Source organism: Sphaerodactylus townsendi, linkage group LG13 (assembly GCF_021028975.2).
Source record: "Sphaerodactylus townsendi isolate TG3544 linkage group LG13, MPM_Stown_v2.3, whole genome shotgun sequence".
Lineage (NCBI taxonomy): Eukaryota > Metazoa > Chordata > Lepidosauria > Squamata > Sphaerodactylidae > Sphaerodactylus > Sphaerodactylus townsendi.
Window position 1 is genome coordinate 1,281,990 of NC_059437.1, and position 14,692 is coordinate 1,296,681.

The 14,692-nt window shown below is 61.2% G+C and overlaps 1 protein-coding gene across 1 annotated transcript in view; it reads left to right on the forward strand.

The window, feature by feature from the left end:
- The first annotated feature begins 4,135 nt into the window (after nt 1–4,135).
- SLC16A2 (solute carrier family 16 member 2) overlaps nt 4,136–14,692 on the forward strand; it is a 46,936-nt gene continuing 36,379 nt past the window's right edge. Inside the window, exons 1-2 of the mRNA XM_048514675.1 lie at nt 4,136–4,309; nt 8,573–8,643. Coding sequence (XP_048370632.1) covers nt 4,136–4,309; nt 8,573–8,643 — 245 coding nt within the window. The remainder of the gene's footprint in view (nt 4,310–8,572; nt 8,644–14,692) is intronic.

Below are 14,692 nucleotides of genomic sequence, written 5' to 3' on the forward strand. Positions count from 1 at the left end.
ATCGTCTCCTGTGTTAGTCAAATTGGCCAGCTTCTTCCCTTGTGTCATGTCCTCCACTGCTTGAGACTGAATGCCAGAGCACGCAAAGGCCACACAGGGGCTTTCCGTACTACAGAAAGGAGCTAAAGTTGACTCGGTTCCCTTCAGTGGGGGGGCAATTCCAGGCTGTCCGCACAGCAACTTACATGGCCCCCTAGAACCGAGCTAAGTGGGCAGGATCATCTTGGTGCCTGTTTCGTTCCTCGATCGTGATTGGAGCTTGTGTTACCGTGGGAAACAGGAGCGTTCTTTTTTTAAAAACAGTTTTTACAGTTTACAGTTACATGTCCGCCACGACTCTCCCGTTCTGCGCATGCCACAAAAACGGCGCCTGATTGGTTGAACGGATGAGGTGTCGTTTCGATGCATCCGCACTTCGAAGCTTTGAAGCGGTATCGACCTTGTTCCAGCAGAAAGGTGCAGTTCATAACTGCGACAGGGATGTCGCAGTTCTGAGGGGGGAGGGAACTGAGACAAAACAAGATTGAGCTCAGTTGCAGTGCGGATACACTGAGGTGAACCTAGATAGAAACCAGTACAACTCTGTCAGTGCGGAAAGCCCCACAGTGGATCTTCTGGTGTGTTTTTAGAACCTAGGGGTGTGGCAGTGTCTGATCATGCCTCAGCCAGCTGTTGCCAGGAGCAGCGGTGGGGAGAGTTGGGAGATGATCCAGCTCTGGCCTACCTATGCTAGGATCACCCACTGCCCTGCTGTTTTTAGAATCAAAACTGTGGGGAAGAGACCTGATCACAAATCTCCACTATAGTGTTTAGTTCGGCCCTGAGGGCAGGTGCCGGTACCTGTGAAGGAATGGGTCATAAAAGCCACAGTTCTCAGTTCTGCAGCCGCCTCAGAAGATTTATTGGATTCTGCCAGGAACAGGTCCAGAGGAGGGAAAGCAAAATGGTCAAAGGTCTGGAATTCATGCCCTACAAGGAGAGGCTTAGGGAGCTGGGGATGTTTAGTTTGGTGAAGAGAAGGTTAAGAGGTGACATGATAGCCATGTTTAGATTTTGGAAGGGATGTCATGTTAGTGAGAGAGCAAGCTTGTTTTCTGCGGCCACGTGCAAAAGAAGCGGAGCCGGTAGTGTTGGTTCGCCCCCACCCCGCGGATTTAGGAAAAGGCAAACTCCAGCTCGCTTTTAGTAAAAGAGAGCTGTGGCGAATATGGGTGAGGAAGTGGGTAAGTGGTGTTTGGATGTGAGGGAGGGCAGAGTGAGGTGTGTGAGGATGAGCTGGATGTGTGTTGTGTGGTAGCAGTGGGTGAGGCACAGAGAGTGAAAGTTACCTGCGTGTGAGGGGGGGACCCCACCTGACGTCTCACACAGCAAAGTTTGTATGTGTTTCACTTCCACTCGTATTACCTGACAGTATTACCTATTTACTGTTTTCATTGCTCATCTCTGCCCATCTGCACGAACATGCTAAGCCCTCATCCCAAGCCCTCAGGCCACAGACAGACAGGCTGCACGAACATTCTAAGGGTGACAGTTAAATACAGCCAGCTTCATGGCCTGGTGCACCAGGAAAAAGACGTTTTACCTGGCTCAGGTATGGACTTTCGGCGATTTGAAGGTCCAATTACCTGCCTGCAACAGGGAGGGACGTCCTGTGAAAATTTGGGGGCGATCCGTCCACCATCTTCTGAGGGAGACCATCAGGGACAAACACACGTTTAGATTTTTATATATATAGATTGTTGTGAACAGCCCTGAGCCCCTTGGGGGAGGGCGGTATATAAATTGAATGAATGAATGAATGAATGAATGAATGAATGAATGAATGAATGAATGAATGAATGAATGAATGAATGAATAATACAATGCAATACAATATATATAACAATAACAAAGATAATAATCATAACATCAACAGCAGCAGCAATGAGCAGCAAATCAGTTCTTACAATGCAAACACTTAAAACATCAATAAATAGAATAGATTTCCCAAAATACTAAAACAAATTCCAAAAAATATAGTACTATACAGGTGGCAACCGTAAAACACATCCTCACTTTAACAATAAGTCAGTTACAGTAAGGATGAAAACAGGGAACAAAACCCAGGACTAATCTAATCGCTAATGGTTCTAGTGGTTAGATTAGCAAAGAAAATCCAACTAGCCCAACCACTAACATCAATTAATTTACTACCTAAGCTAAGCTAGATAATAACCACACTTAATACTAGTTAACTGCTCCAAGCAGAAAATGTGTGTATGAATTTTTCAAATTAAAAAAAAATTGTGTGATGTCATTTTACGAGATGCCGCAATGCACTGTTTGCAGGCAGTAGGTGCCTGGGGCTAGAATGTAGTGGCGGTGCGCCTGTTTTGCTTGCAAACGGTCCCCAGTGAAATCCCTCATACTGCTGGTCTTCTTTAAAAGATGCCGGGGCTTTGCGGAGAAGCTGTCCTGGTCACTTTGGAGAGGTGGCCTCAATGGATTGATGGTTTGTTTGCGCGTCAGGCCTCTTTGTATGTGGCTCGTTGCAAAAAATCCCATCTTCTCATCCAGGTCAAAATTCCATCTTCTTACCCAGGCCAAATTCAGCATCAAATCCAGAAACAGTGGTCTATGAAAAGGAACAGGTCAGCCCTGCTCCTTTCTGTGGAGCTCCACTTCTGGATTGATGGGGATAATTAGGAAAGGAGTTGATAATAATTAGGATAATTAGGGGATAATTAGGAAAGGAGTTGATAATAAAACTGCAAGGATTGTCATGCCCTTATATAAAGCCGTGGTGCGACCGCACTTGGAGTCCTGGGTTCAGTTCTGGTCGCCACATCTCAAAAAGGATATCGAAGAGATAGAAAAAGTGCAGAGAAGGGCAACGAGGATGATTGAAGGATTGGAGCACCTTCCTTATGAGGAGAGGCTGCAGCGTTTGGGACTCTTTAGTTTGGAGAGGAGGCGTCTGAGGGGGGATATGATTGAAGTCTATAAAATTATGCATGGGGTAGAAAATGTTGACAGAGAGAAATTTTTCTCTCTTTCTCACAATACTAGAACCAGGGGGCGTTCATTGAAAATGCTGGGGGGAAGAATTAGGACTAATAAAAGGAAACACTTCTTCACGCGACGTGTGATTGGTGTTTGGAATATGCTGCCACAGGAGGTGGTGATGGCCACTAACCGGGATAGCTTTAAAAAGGGCTTGGGCTGATTTATGGAGGAGAAGTCGATCTATGGCTACCAATCTTGATCCTCTTTGATCTGAGATTGCAAATGCCTTAACAGACCAGGTGCTCAGGAGCAGCAGCAGCAGAAGGCCATTGCTTTCACATCCTGCACGTGAGCTCCCAAAGGCACCTGGTGGGCCTCTGCGAGTAGCAGAGAGCTGGACTAGATGGACTCTGGTCTGATCCAGCTGGCTTGTTCTTATGTTCTTATGATGCTAGGATAGTTCTACCTGGCTTGGATACCTTTCCTGTTCGTTAAAACACACACGCACGCACATATTCACGTGGATGAGGAAAAGGACACAGCCAAATTAACCTTGGATGTGAGCCCACCAGCTTTTTTTCTCCCACAGCCTTTCCAAGACAACCTGCCCCATTTGCCTTTTGTAGCTGGGGCTCGAAGCCCTTTCTCACTGTTCCCCTTAATGGACATTTTCCTGTAGGTTCTTATCTGGCCGCAGCAGCCAGCCTCTCCCGTGGCCACACAATCGTTGCCCTGGGTGGGCCTCAAGGCCTTTTGCAGCCGGGCCCCCTCCCCCCGTCCCCACGCCTCCTGCTTCGGTTGATGCTGGACGTCTTGCCTTAATGAGTGGAAGGTGTCCTGGGGGCTCCTATCCTGCTGAAGACAATATGTGAGTGGGGGCCCCCCCGGAGACCCGGAGAGAGCTCCAAAACAGGAAGAGCGGATGTTTGGATGGAGGCGGATGTGGGCTGTGGGGGGGGGGGGCTGTCAACGGCAAAAGGTTTCAGTGCAACTCAGAAAGAAATAATAAACCCATTGAGGTTCTCGCTCCGAGGTCCAGGTGTCTTCGGAGGCCGAGCTGTCAAAAGGGCAGGAGAAACATTAACTGAGCTAACCGTTCAGCAACGCGAGCGCACGTGCCGATCGAAGGTGAGGGAAAACTGGGACGGTGATGCAGAAAGAACGGGTCTCACATAGCATTGGCGGCAAAGGGCTGCCCTCGGCAAAAAAACGGGCCTTTGGTTCCAACTTAATGACAGGATGCCGGCACCAGATGCCTGACCCCTTCGCCCCTCCGTTTCGGCAGTCTCTGCCAGGAAGCAAACACCGGCTTATAGAGCCCCTGGTGAGCCCCCATATGTCGGACAGGCAGACTTCATTACTGCCCACAGGGCATTCAGGAACAGAAAAAACACAGTTATATTTAATATCCTACTTGAAATCTCAGCATACATCATGCAGCCTAACATATCTAACCATTTAGGAGTTGGAGTCTGAGTCGATTAGGCACAGGATGTTAACTTGGCCTGTATTTTCATTGTAGAGAACAGAAACTTAGCCACGGATAACACAGTTCTTTGGTCTGTTTGCAAGCCCCCATGAGTGACAGATGGGTCTTTCAGCCAAAGTGGTTTGGTGGGGAAGAGGGAGAATCCTGAACTTTTCCACTATGTTTTCAAATCATGATAGGAGTAATGGAGTGAATCGGATAGTTCCTTAGAGAAGCTATATTGATGGTGGAAAGTGCCAGCTAAGTCACAGCTGGCTGACAGTGACAAAGTAAGAGAGTGGACTTCTGCTTCATTTAATGGTCCAAACCCATTGACCTCGAATGCCTTTGGGGAATAATGAACTGGCTTCATAGCGGACTCCATCACCACTTTGGACGGAGCAGCAGTGGCGTAGGAGGTTAAGTGCTTGTGTATCTAATCTGGAGGAACCGGGTTTGATTCCCAGCTCTGCCGCCTGAGCTGTGGAGGCTTCTCTGGGGAATTCAGATTAGCCTGTGCACTCCCACACACGCCAGCTGGGTGACCTTGGGCTAGTCACAGCTTCTTGGAGCTCTCTCAGCCCCACCTACCTCACAGGGTGTTTGTTGTGAGGGGGGAAGGGCAAGGAGATTGTCAGCCCCTTTGAGTCTCCTGCAGGAGAGAAAGGGGGGTATAAATCCAAACTACTCTTCTTCTTCTTCTTCTTCTTCTTCTTCTTCTTCTTCTTCTTCTTCTTCTTCTTCTTCTTCTTCTTCTTCTTCTTCTTCTTCTTCTTCTTCTTCTTCTTCTTCTTCTTCTTCTTCTTCTTCAGTACCTCAAACAGGTGTTTGCCCACCAGAAACTGTCCCTTCTGGGGATAAAGTTTGCCTTTGCTTGCAAGAAAGAGGGATCGTCCGCTGCCATTCATTTGACCCTGAGGGCAGGTGCCCATGCCAGAGAAGGAATGGGTGAGAGAGGCCATTTGGGTGAGAGATAGTTGCCAGTTCTGCTGCTGCATCAGTTCAGGTTCATCCAAAACAGTTTACCTCAGGGCTGAGTGAACAGTGATTTCTGGTATTGTCAAAGGCTTTCATGGCCGGATTCAACTGGTTGTGGGGGGGGTTGTGGTTCGTGGCTTGGGGAGCTGACTCCTCTGGGCGTTACCCGGAGTGTATTGTCAAAGGCTTTCATGACTGGAATCATTTGGCTGTTGTGGATTTTCAGGTAATTTTTGCTCCTGTGCCGCAAAGAGAAACGTTCCTACCATGTCATGCCTCTGAAGGTGCCAGCCATAGATGTGAGGAAAACATTAGAAGAAGGAAGAGGAGGAGGAGGAGAAGGAGGAGGAGGAGGAGTTTGGATTTATATCCCCCCTTTCTCTCCTGTAGGAGACTCAAAGGGGCTTACAATCTCCTTGCCCTTCCCCCCTCACAACAAACACCCTGTGAGGTAGGTGGGGCTGAGAGAGCTCCAAGAAGCTGTGACTAGCCCAAGGTCACCCAGCTGGCGTGTGTGGGAGTGCACAGGCTAATCTGAATTCCCCAGATAAGCCTCCACTGCTCAGGCGGCAGAGCGGAGAATCAAACCCGGTTCCCCCAGATTAGATACACGAGCTCTTAACCTCCTACGCCACTGCTGCTCCTAGGAGCAAAAACTACCAGACCATGGCCATACAACCCAGAAAACCCACAACAGCCAATTATCCTGAGTCATTCTGCAGGAATGCTCCCTCCACCCCCCACCGCCAATTCAAGTAATCATGACGTATTATGTTCTGGAGGACGGGGGAGGGGCAAAGTGTTAATTCCTCTAATGCTTCTCCAGTGGATCATTAATATATCATCTGATGCTAAATTTCCAGGAAGACTTTTGGCCTTCTTCCCAAATGAGGAATCCTCAGCCAACTGATGCTATTTCCAGAAAATGCAATAATACCCATCAAAAATATCTTGAATGGTATCTGGACAGACATTGGGAGGAACGCTGCTTCTGCAGGCTTGTACCTTAAATCTCTGTCCTGCTGTTCACAGCTGTAAAGAGGGCTGTGGTCTAGAACTTTTCCACTAGGCCAGGGAGAGATCTAGATTCGGAGGGTCTGAGCTGAAAAGTGTGGACTGAAGGGCAGTAAGGCAAGGCAGGGTGGCCTGGTCTTCATAGGCGCCCTGGCCAATCCAGAGGCTCCACATTGCCTGCAGGCCATGGATGGCTACCAATGTTGATCCTCTTTGATCTGAGATTGCAAATGCCTTAGCAGACCAGGTGCTCGGGAGCAACAGCCTCAGAAGGCCATTGCTTTCACACCCTGCACATGAGCTCCCAAAGGCACCTGGTGGGCCACTGCGAGTAGCAGAGAGCTGGACTAGATGGACTCTGGTCTGATCCAGCTGGCTTGTTCTTATGTTCTTATGCTATTGGTTTCTGTACCTGATCACAGGCAGCATGAGGTAGATCCCAAGGATCTCAGTTCCTAGTTTGAGCACTGGGTGCCTGACCCCACGCCTTGCCTGTGCATTTTCTTGTGCAGGAGGGCACCCACTTACTGATAGGGTAGCCATCTTGAGGTTGGAAAATACCTGGAAAATTTGGGGGTGGAGCCTGAGGAGGGCAGAGTTGATGGAGGGGAGGGACCTCAATGGGTACAATATCATAGTCCAGTGGTGGCGAACTTATGGCATTCCAGATGTTCATGGACTACAATTCCCATCAGCCCCTGCCAGCATGGCCAATTGGGCTGTTGGGAATTGTAGCCCACGAACATCTGAAGTGCCATAGGTTCGCCACCACTGCCATAGTCCCCCTTCCCAAGCAGCCATGTCCTCCAGAAGTGGTCTCTGTCACTTAGAGATCAGTTGGAATAGCGGGAGATCTCCAGCCACCACCTTGAAACAGTGGCGTAGCTAATGGGGGTATAAGGGAAGTGGCCGTTCCCCTTGAGCACATTTTTGAAGAGTGCCGGAGCAGGGCTGCCAATGTGACTGTGCGCGGCTGCTGGGTGCCAGAAAGGAGAAGGTGCCACCCAAGGCAGCCCCGTTGGGTTTTTAAGGCAAGGGAAGTTCAGAGGCTGTTTGTAATGGCCTGTCTCTGTGTAGCGACTTTGGACACCTAAATACTAACCACAGCCAACCCTGCTTAACTTCTGAGATCTGATGAGATCAAACTAGATGCTCATTGGGCTCCAGAAATTAAATGTCAGTTTACTTTGTACCCTGAGTCCAGAATGGCTCATCCTTCCCTAGAATCATAGAGTTGGAAGAGACCCCAAGGGCCATCAAGTCCAACCTCCTGACCAAGACCCTCACCCTACCCCAGCTGGCTGGGAGGTGCCTCCTGGGTGGATGGGGGGCAAGAACGGCTCTGGCAACTGCAGGGAGGGAAGGCTGGGTGAATTGGTAACTCAAATAGCACGTGCATAACGGTACCTAGAAAGCCATTTCCTGAGTGTGTTCCTGTACAAGTTGAGTGGGCTTTTCGTTGGGTGGCACCAGCTGACCCAGCTGGAAGTTGCCTCGGCCTCTGGCTTTTTCTCAACTGTCAGGAAAATCAGTCATCAGTTTTACTTGTTTCAGCTCTTGACTTGAGGATGTTAGAAGAATAAGAAGAAGAAGAGTTTGGATTTATATCCCCCCTTTCTCTCCTGCAGGAGACTCAAAGGGGCTTACAATCTCCTTGCCCTTCCCCCCTCACAACAAACACCCTGTGAGGTGGGTGGGGCAGAGAGAGCTCCGAGAAGCTGTGATTAGCCCAAGGTCACCCAGCTGGCATTTGTGGGAGTGCACAGGCTAATCTGAATTCCCCAGATAAGCCTCCACAGCTCAGGAGGCTGAGCTGGGAATCAAACCCAGTTCCTCCAGATTAGATACACGAGCTCTTAACCTCCTACGCCACTGCTGCTCTGCACTGTTAACTGATTAACAGTTGAGAACCTTCAGTCTGATGGTTCAAAGCCTGCAACATCTATTAGGACGAGGGCCAGGCAAACATGACCCAGCAAAGTGCAAAGCAGGAATGATCGTGGAGGCCGTGGTGGACATTCTGACCCACCCCCACCCCTTGGAGTGCTGCCGTTCGACTTTATGGGTTGCAGCTGGATCAATGCTGGGCTCTCCGTCACCTGAGGCCTCCCCCCCTGCCTCTTGCAGGATCAAAGAGCAGGAGCCTTGAACTTCAACCGCACGATGGGGCTTTGCTGCAGACAGGCAGAGGTGAATTGGTAACTCTCCGCTGCCGCCTCTTGCGCCATGCTGACCCCCAAAGTTTGTGCAGTTAATCATAAAGAGCAAGGGAGTTTGTTCAGGTCATTGCTCTGAGATGAGAGCTTTGGAGAAGGTGCCGTCCAGCCACCAAAGCTTCTTGCTGACTTGAGCTGTTTTGCAGTGATAGGGTTAATCTCTACCGTTAATCAGTATATTCCCATTTGACCCCAAGCTTAATGTATCTTCAGCAGCAAGAGCTGTCATTCTAAGACAGTGGTGGCGAACCTATGGCACGGGTGCCAGAGGTGGCACTCCAAGAGCTCCTCTCTAAGCAATGTATGAGCACTGGCGTGCACAGAGTTCGTCATGTGATAATAGTGTAATTATGTCAGGGAGATTATTAGCATTAAACCTAAGACCTAGTTTTGGGGAAGCAGGGTAGGTAGCCCTGTTAAGCGCTGTTCAACCCTACTGATTTTCATGGGAAGAACGAAAGTGTGATCCTTTACTTGGGAGTAAGCTCGGTTGCTGGCGATGGGGTTTGCTTTTGAGTAAACCCTTCTAGGGTCATGATTCACCCATTCGAAGCGTTGCACAGTTGCTTCAAAGCAAAGCCACCGACTACCACCAAGCTTACTCCCAAGTAACCTGTGCTTTGGAGCCAACTCTTTTCTATACTAAAACCTCAGTATTCAGGTTAAATTGCCATGTTGGCACTTTGCGATAAATAAATGGGTTTTGGGTTGCAGTTTGGGCACTCGGTCTCGAAAAGGTTCGCCATCACTGTTCTAAGAGGTGTGGGTAGGGTTGATCTAGCTTGCCAGATTCTAAATGAGACCATTTCCAGGGAGCCAACCATGTTAATGTGTTGTTGCAAAAACAAACAGGAATCTTGGAGTACCTCTGACAGAGCTCTGCTGGATCAGACCAGCGGTCCATCTGGTCTCACACAGCAGTCAACCAGTTCTCCTGGAGGACCAATGTGGGGATCTGTCGACCTCCCACAATAACTAGACTTGTGAGTTTAGAAATTGGTTTATTGACAGGAACATGATGAACAGGATTCAAGCAAGCCTTGCTGGAACTGAATTCCAGTACCCAACCACAGGTTAATACCCCTTGCACAAACCCCGCCCTGGGCCCCCTCCCTTGGCATCCCAGCAGGGTGAAATCACTAGAAGTATTCTCAGACTGTGTGAAGACTATGTGGCAAAAATCAAAAATGAAGGCCAGGGGCTGACTTCCTTGAAGGGTGAGAGAAGTGACTGTGTGCCTAAAAATAAAAATACGCAAGCATAGGGTTAACAGTGTATCAAGCCAAGGACTCCCATGGTACCACCTTCTCCCAGCCCAGCCCATAGTTTCAAGGCAAGAGCAAGGAAAGAGCTGAAATCTTGACAGCCAACAAACAGGGTATAGAGGCCAAGGCCTTTATTAGAACATGGGAAGAGCCATGGGTCTGGTCCATCTAGTTCAGCATCCTGCCTCACACAGCAGCCAGCCAGTTCATCTGGAAGTCCAGCAACCAGACATAAAGGCTGAGGCCTTCATTAGAACATAACAAGAGCCCTGTTGGACCAGACCCGTGGTCCATCTAGTCCAGCATCCTGTCTCACACAGCAGCTAACCTGTTACTAGGAGGGCCTACAGGGCATAGAGCCCAAGACTTTCTCCGGATGTTGCCTCCTAGCACTGGTATTCAGATGTATGCTGCTTCTGTGTATGGAGGTTCTCTTTACAGGCCATGGCTAGTAGTTGTTGATGGGCTCCTCCTCCATGAACCTGTCCAATAGTTTTTAAAGTTTTCTGTGTTCGTCACCATTACCAAGTTTATTGGCTATGAATTCTAGTTTACTGTATTGTCGAAGGCTTTCACAGCCGGAATCCCTGGGATATTGTGTGGTTTACAGGCTGTATGGCCATGTTCTAGTACAGTGGTGGCGAACCTATGGCACTCCAGATGTTCATGGACTACAATTCCCATCAGCCCCTGCCACCATGGTTATAGTAGCATTTTCTCCTGGCCATGCTGGCAGGGGCTGATGGGAATTGTAGTCCATGAACTTGGGGGGGGGGGGGGGTGGGGGGGGGGGGGGGTGGGGGGGGGGGGGGGTGGGGGGGGGGGGGGGTGGGGGGGGGGGGGGGTGGGGGGGGGGGGGGGTGGGGGGGGGGGGGGGTGGGGGGGGGGGGGGGTGGGGGGGGGGGGGGGTGGGGGGGGGGGGGGGTGGGGGGGGGGGGGGGTGGGGGGGGGGGGGGGTGGGGGGGGGGGGGGGTGGGGGGGGGGGGGGGTGGGGGGGGGGGGGGGTGGGGGGGGGGGGGGGTGGGGGGGGGGGGGGGTGGGGGGGGGGGGGGGTGGGGGGGGGGGGGGGTGGGGGGGGGGGGGGGTGGGGGGGGGGGGGGGTGGGGGGGGGGGGGGGTGGGGGGGGGGGGGGGTGGGGGGGGGGGGGGGTGGGGGGGGGGGGGGGTGGGGGGGGGGGGGGGTGGGGGGGGGGGGGGGTGGGGGGGGGGGGGGGTGGGGGGGGGGGGGGGTGGGGGGGGGGGGGGGTGGGGGGGGGGGGGGGTGGGGGGGGGGGGGGGTGGGGGGGGGGGGGGGTGGGGGGGGGGGGGGGTGGGGGGGGGGGGGGGTGGGGGGGGGGGGGGGTGGGGGGGGGGGGGGGTGGGGGGGGGGGGGGGTGGGGGGGGGGGGGGGTGGGGGGGGGGGGGGGTGGGGGGGGGGGGGGGTGGGGGGGGGGGGGGGTGGGGGGGGGGGGGGGTGGGGGGGGGGGGGGGTGGGGGGGGGGGGGGGTGGGGGGGGGGGGGGGTGGGGGGGGGGGGGGGTGGGGGGGGGGGGGGGTGGGGGGGGGGGGGGGTGGGGGGGGGGGGGGGTGGGGGGGGGGGGGGGTGGGGGGGGGGGGGGGTGGGGGGGGGGGGGGGTGGGGGGGGGGGGGGGTGGGGGGGGGGGGGGGTGGGGGGGGGGGGGGGTGGGGGGGGGGGGGGGTGGGGGGGGGGGGGGGTGGGGGGGGGGGGGGGTGGGGGGGGGGGGGGGTGGGGGGGGGGGGGGGTGGGGGGGGGGGGGGGTGGGGGGGGGGGGGGGTGGGGGGGGGGGGGGGTGGGGGGGGGGGGGGGTGGGGGGGGGGGGGGGTGGGGGGGGGGGGGGGTGGGGGGGGGGGGGGGTGGGGGGGGGGGGGGGTGGGGGGGGGGGGGGGTGGGGGGGGGGGGGGGTGGGGGGGGGGGGGGGTGGGGGGGGGGGGGGGTGGGGGGGGGGGGGGGTGGGGGGGGGGGGGGGTGGGGGGGGGGGGGGGTGGGGGGGGGGGGGGGTGGGGGGGGGGGGGGGTGGGGGGGGGGGGGGGTGGGGGGGGGGGGGGGTGGGGGGGGGGGGGGGTGGGGGGGGGGGGGGGTGGGGGGGGGGGGGGGTGGGGGGGGGGGGGGGTGGGGGGGGGGGGGGGTGGGGGGGGGGGGGGGTGGGGGGGGGGGGGGGTGGGGGGGGGGGGGGGTGGGGGGGGGGGGGGGTGGGGGGGGGGGGGGGTGGGGGGGGGGGGGGGTGGGGGGGGGGGGGGGTGGGGGGGGGGGGGGGTGGGGGGGGGGGGGGGTGGGGGGGGGGGGGGGTGGGGGGGGGGGGGGGTGGGGGGGGGGGGGGGTGGGGGGGGGGGGGGGTGGGGGGGGGGGGGGGTGGGGGGGGGGGGGGGTGGGGGGGGGGGGGGGTGGGGGGGGGGGGGGGTGGGGGGGGGGGGGGGTGGGGGGGGGGGGGGGTGGGGGGGGGGGGGGGTGGGGGGGGGGGGGGGTGGGGGGGGGGGGGGGTGGGGGGGGGGGGGGGTGGGGGGGGGGGGGGGTGGGGGGGGGGGGGGGTGGGGGGGGGGGGGGGTGGGGGGGGGGGGGGGTGGGGGGGGGGGGGGGTGGGGGGGGGGGGGGGTGGGGGGGGGGGGGGGTGGGGGGGGGGGGGGGTGGGGGGGGGGGGGGGTGGGGGGGGGGGGGGGTGGGGGGGGGGGGGGGTGGGGGGGGGGGGGGGTGGGGGGGGGGGGGGGTGGGGGGGGGGGGGGGTGGGGGGGGGGGGGGGTGGGGGGGGGGGGGGGTGGGGGGGGGGGGGGGTGGGGGGGGGGGGGGGTGGGGGGGGGGGGGGGTGGGGGGGGGGGGGGGTGGGGGGGGGGGGGGGTGGGGGGGGGGGGGGGTGGGGGGGGGGGGGGGTGGGGGGGGGGGGGGGTGGGGGGGGGGGGGGGTGGGGGGGGGGGGGGGTGGGGGGGGGGGGGGGTGGGGGGGGGGGGGGGTGGGGGGGGGGGGGGGTGGGGGGGGGGGGGGGTGGGGGGGGGGGGGGGTGGGGGGGGGGGGGGGTGGGGGGGGGGGGGGGTGGGGGGGGGGGGGGGTGGGGGGGGGGGGGGGTGGGGGGGGGGGGGGGTGGGGGGGGGGGGGGGTGGGGGGGGGGGGGGGTGGGGGGGGGGGGGGGTGGGGGGGGGGGGGGGTGGGGGGGGGGGGGGGTGGGGGGGGGGGGGGGTGGGGGGGGGGGGGGGTGGGGGGGGGGGGGGGTGGGGGGGGGGGGGGGTGGGGGGGGGGGGGGGTGGGGGGGGGGGGGGGTGGGGGGGGGGGGGGGTGGGGGGGGGGGGGGGTGGGGGGGGGGGGGGGTGGGGGGGGGGGGGGGTGGGGGGGGGGGGGGGTGGGGGGGGGGGGGGGTGGGGGGGGGGGGGGGTGGGGGGGGGGGGGGGTGGGGGGGGGGGGGGGTGGGGGGGGGGGGGGGTGGGGGGGGGGGGGGGTGGGGGGGGGGGGGGGTGGGGGGGGGGGGGGGTGGGGGGGGGGGGGGGTGGGGGGGGGGGGGGGTGGGGGGGGGGGGGGGTGGGGGGGGGGGGGGGTGGGGGGGGGGGGGGGTGGGGGGGGGGGGGGGTGGGGGGGGGGGGGGGTGGGGGGGGGGGGGGGTGGGGGGGGGGGGGGGTGGGGGGGGGGGGGGGTGGGGGGGGGGGGGGGTGGGGGGGGGGGGGGGTGGGGGGGGGGGGGGGTGGGGGGGGGGGGGGGTGGGGGGGGGGGGGGGTGGGGGGGGGGGGGGGTGGGGGGGGGGGGGGGTGGGGGGGGGGGGGGGTGGGGGGGGGGGGGGGTGGGGGGGGGGGGGGGTGGGGGGGGGGGGGGGTGGGGGGGGGGGGGGGTGGGGGGGGGGGGGGGTGGGGGGGGGGGGGGGTGGGGGGGGGGGGGGGTGGGGGGGGGGGGGGGTGGGGGGGGGGGGGGGTGGGGGGGGGGGGGGGTGGGGGGGGGGGGGGGTGGGGGGGGGGGGGGGTGGGGGGGGGGGGGGGTGGGGGGGGGGGGGGGTGGGGGGGGGGGGGGGTGGGGGGGGGGGGGGGTGGGGGGGGGGGGGGGTGGGGGGGGGGGGGGGTGGGGGGGGGGGGGGGTGGGGGGGGGGGGGGGTGGGGGGGGGGGGGGGTGGGGGGGGGGGGGGGTGGGGGGGGGGGGGGGTGGGGGGGGGGGGGGGTGGGGGGGGGGGGGGGTGGGGGGGGGGGGGGGTGGGGGGGGGGGGGGGTGGGGGGGGGGGGGGGTGGGGGGGGGGGGGGGTGGGGGGGGGGGGGGGTGGGGGGGGGGGGGGGTGGGGGGGGGGGGGGGTGGGGGGGGGGGGGGGTGGGGGGGGGGGGGGGTGGGGGGGGGGGGGGGTGGGGGGGGGGGGGGGTGGGGGGGGGGGGGGGTGGGGGGGGGGGGGGGTGGGGGGGGGGGGGGGTGGGGGGGGGGGGGGGTGGGGGGGGGGGGGGGTGGGGGGGGGGGGGGGTGGGGGGGGGGGGGGGTGGGGGGGGGGGGGGGTGGGGGGGGGGGGGGGTGGGGGGGGGGGGGGGTGGGGGGGGGGGGGGGTGGGGGGGGGGGGGGGTGGGGGGGGGGGGGGGTGGGGGGGGGGGGGGGTGGGGGGGGGGGGGGGTGGGGGGGGGGGGGGGTGGGGGGGGGGGGGGGTGGGGGGGGGGGGGGGTGGGGGGGGGGGGGGGTGGGGGGGGGGGGGGGTGGGGGGGGGGGGGGGTGGGGGGGGGGGGGGGTGGGGGGGGGGGGGGGTGGGGGGGGGGGGGGGTGGGGGGGGGGGGGGGTGGGGGGGGGGGGGGGTGGGGGGGGGGGGGGGTGGGGGGGGGGGGGGGT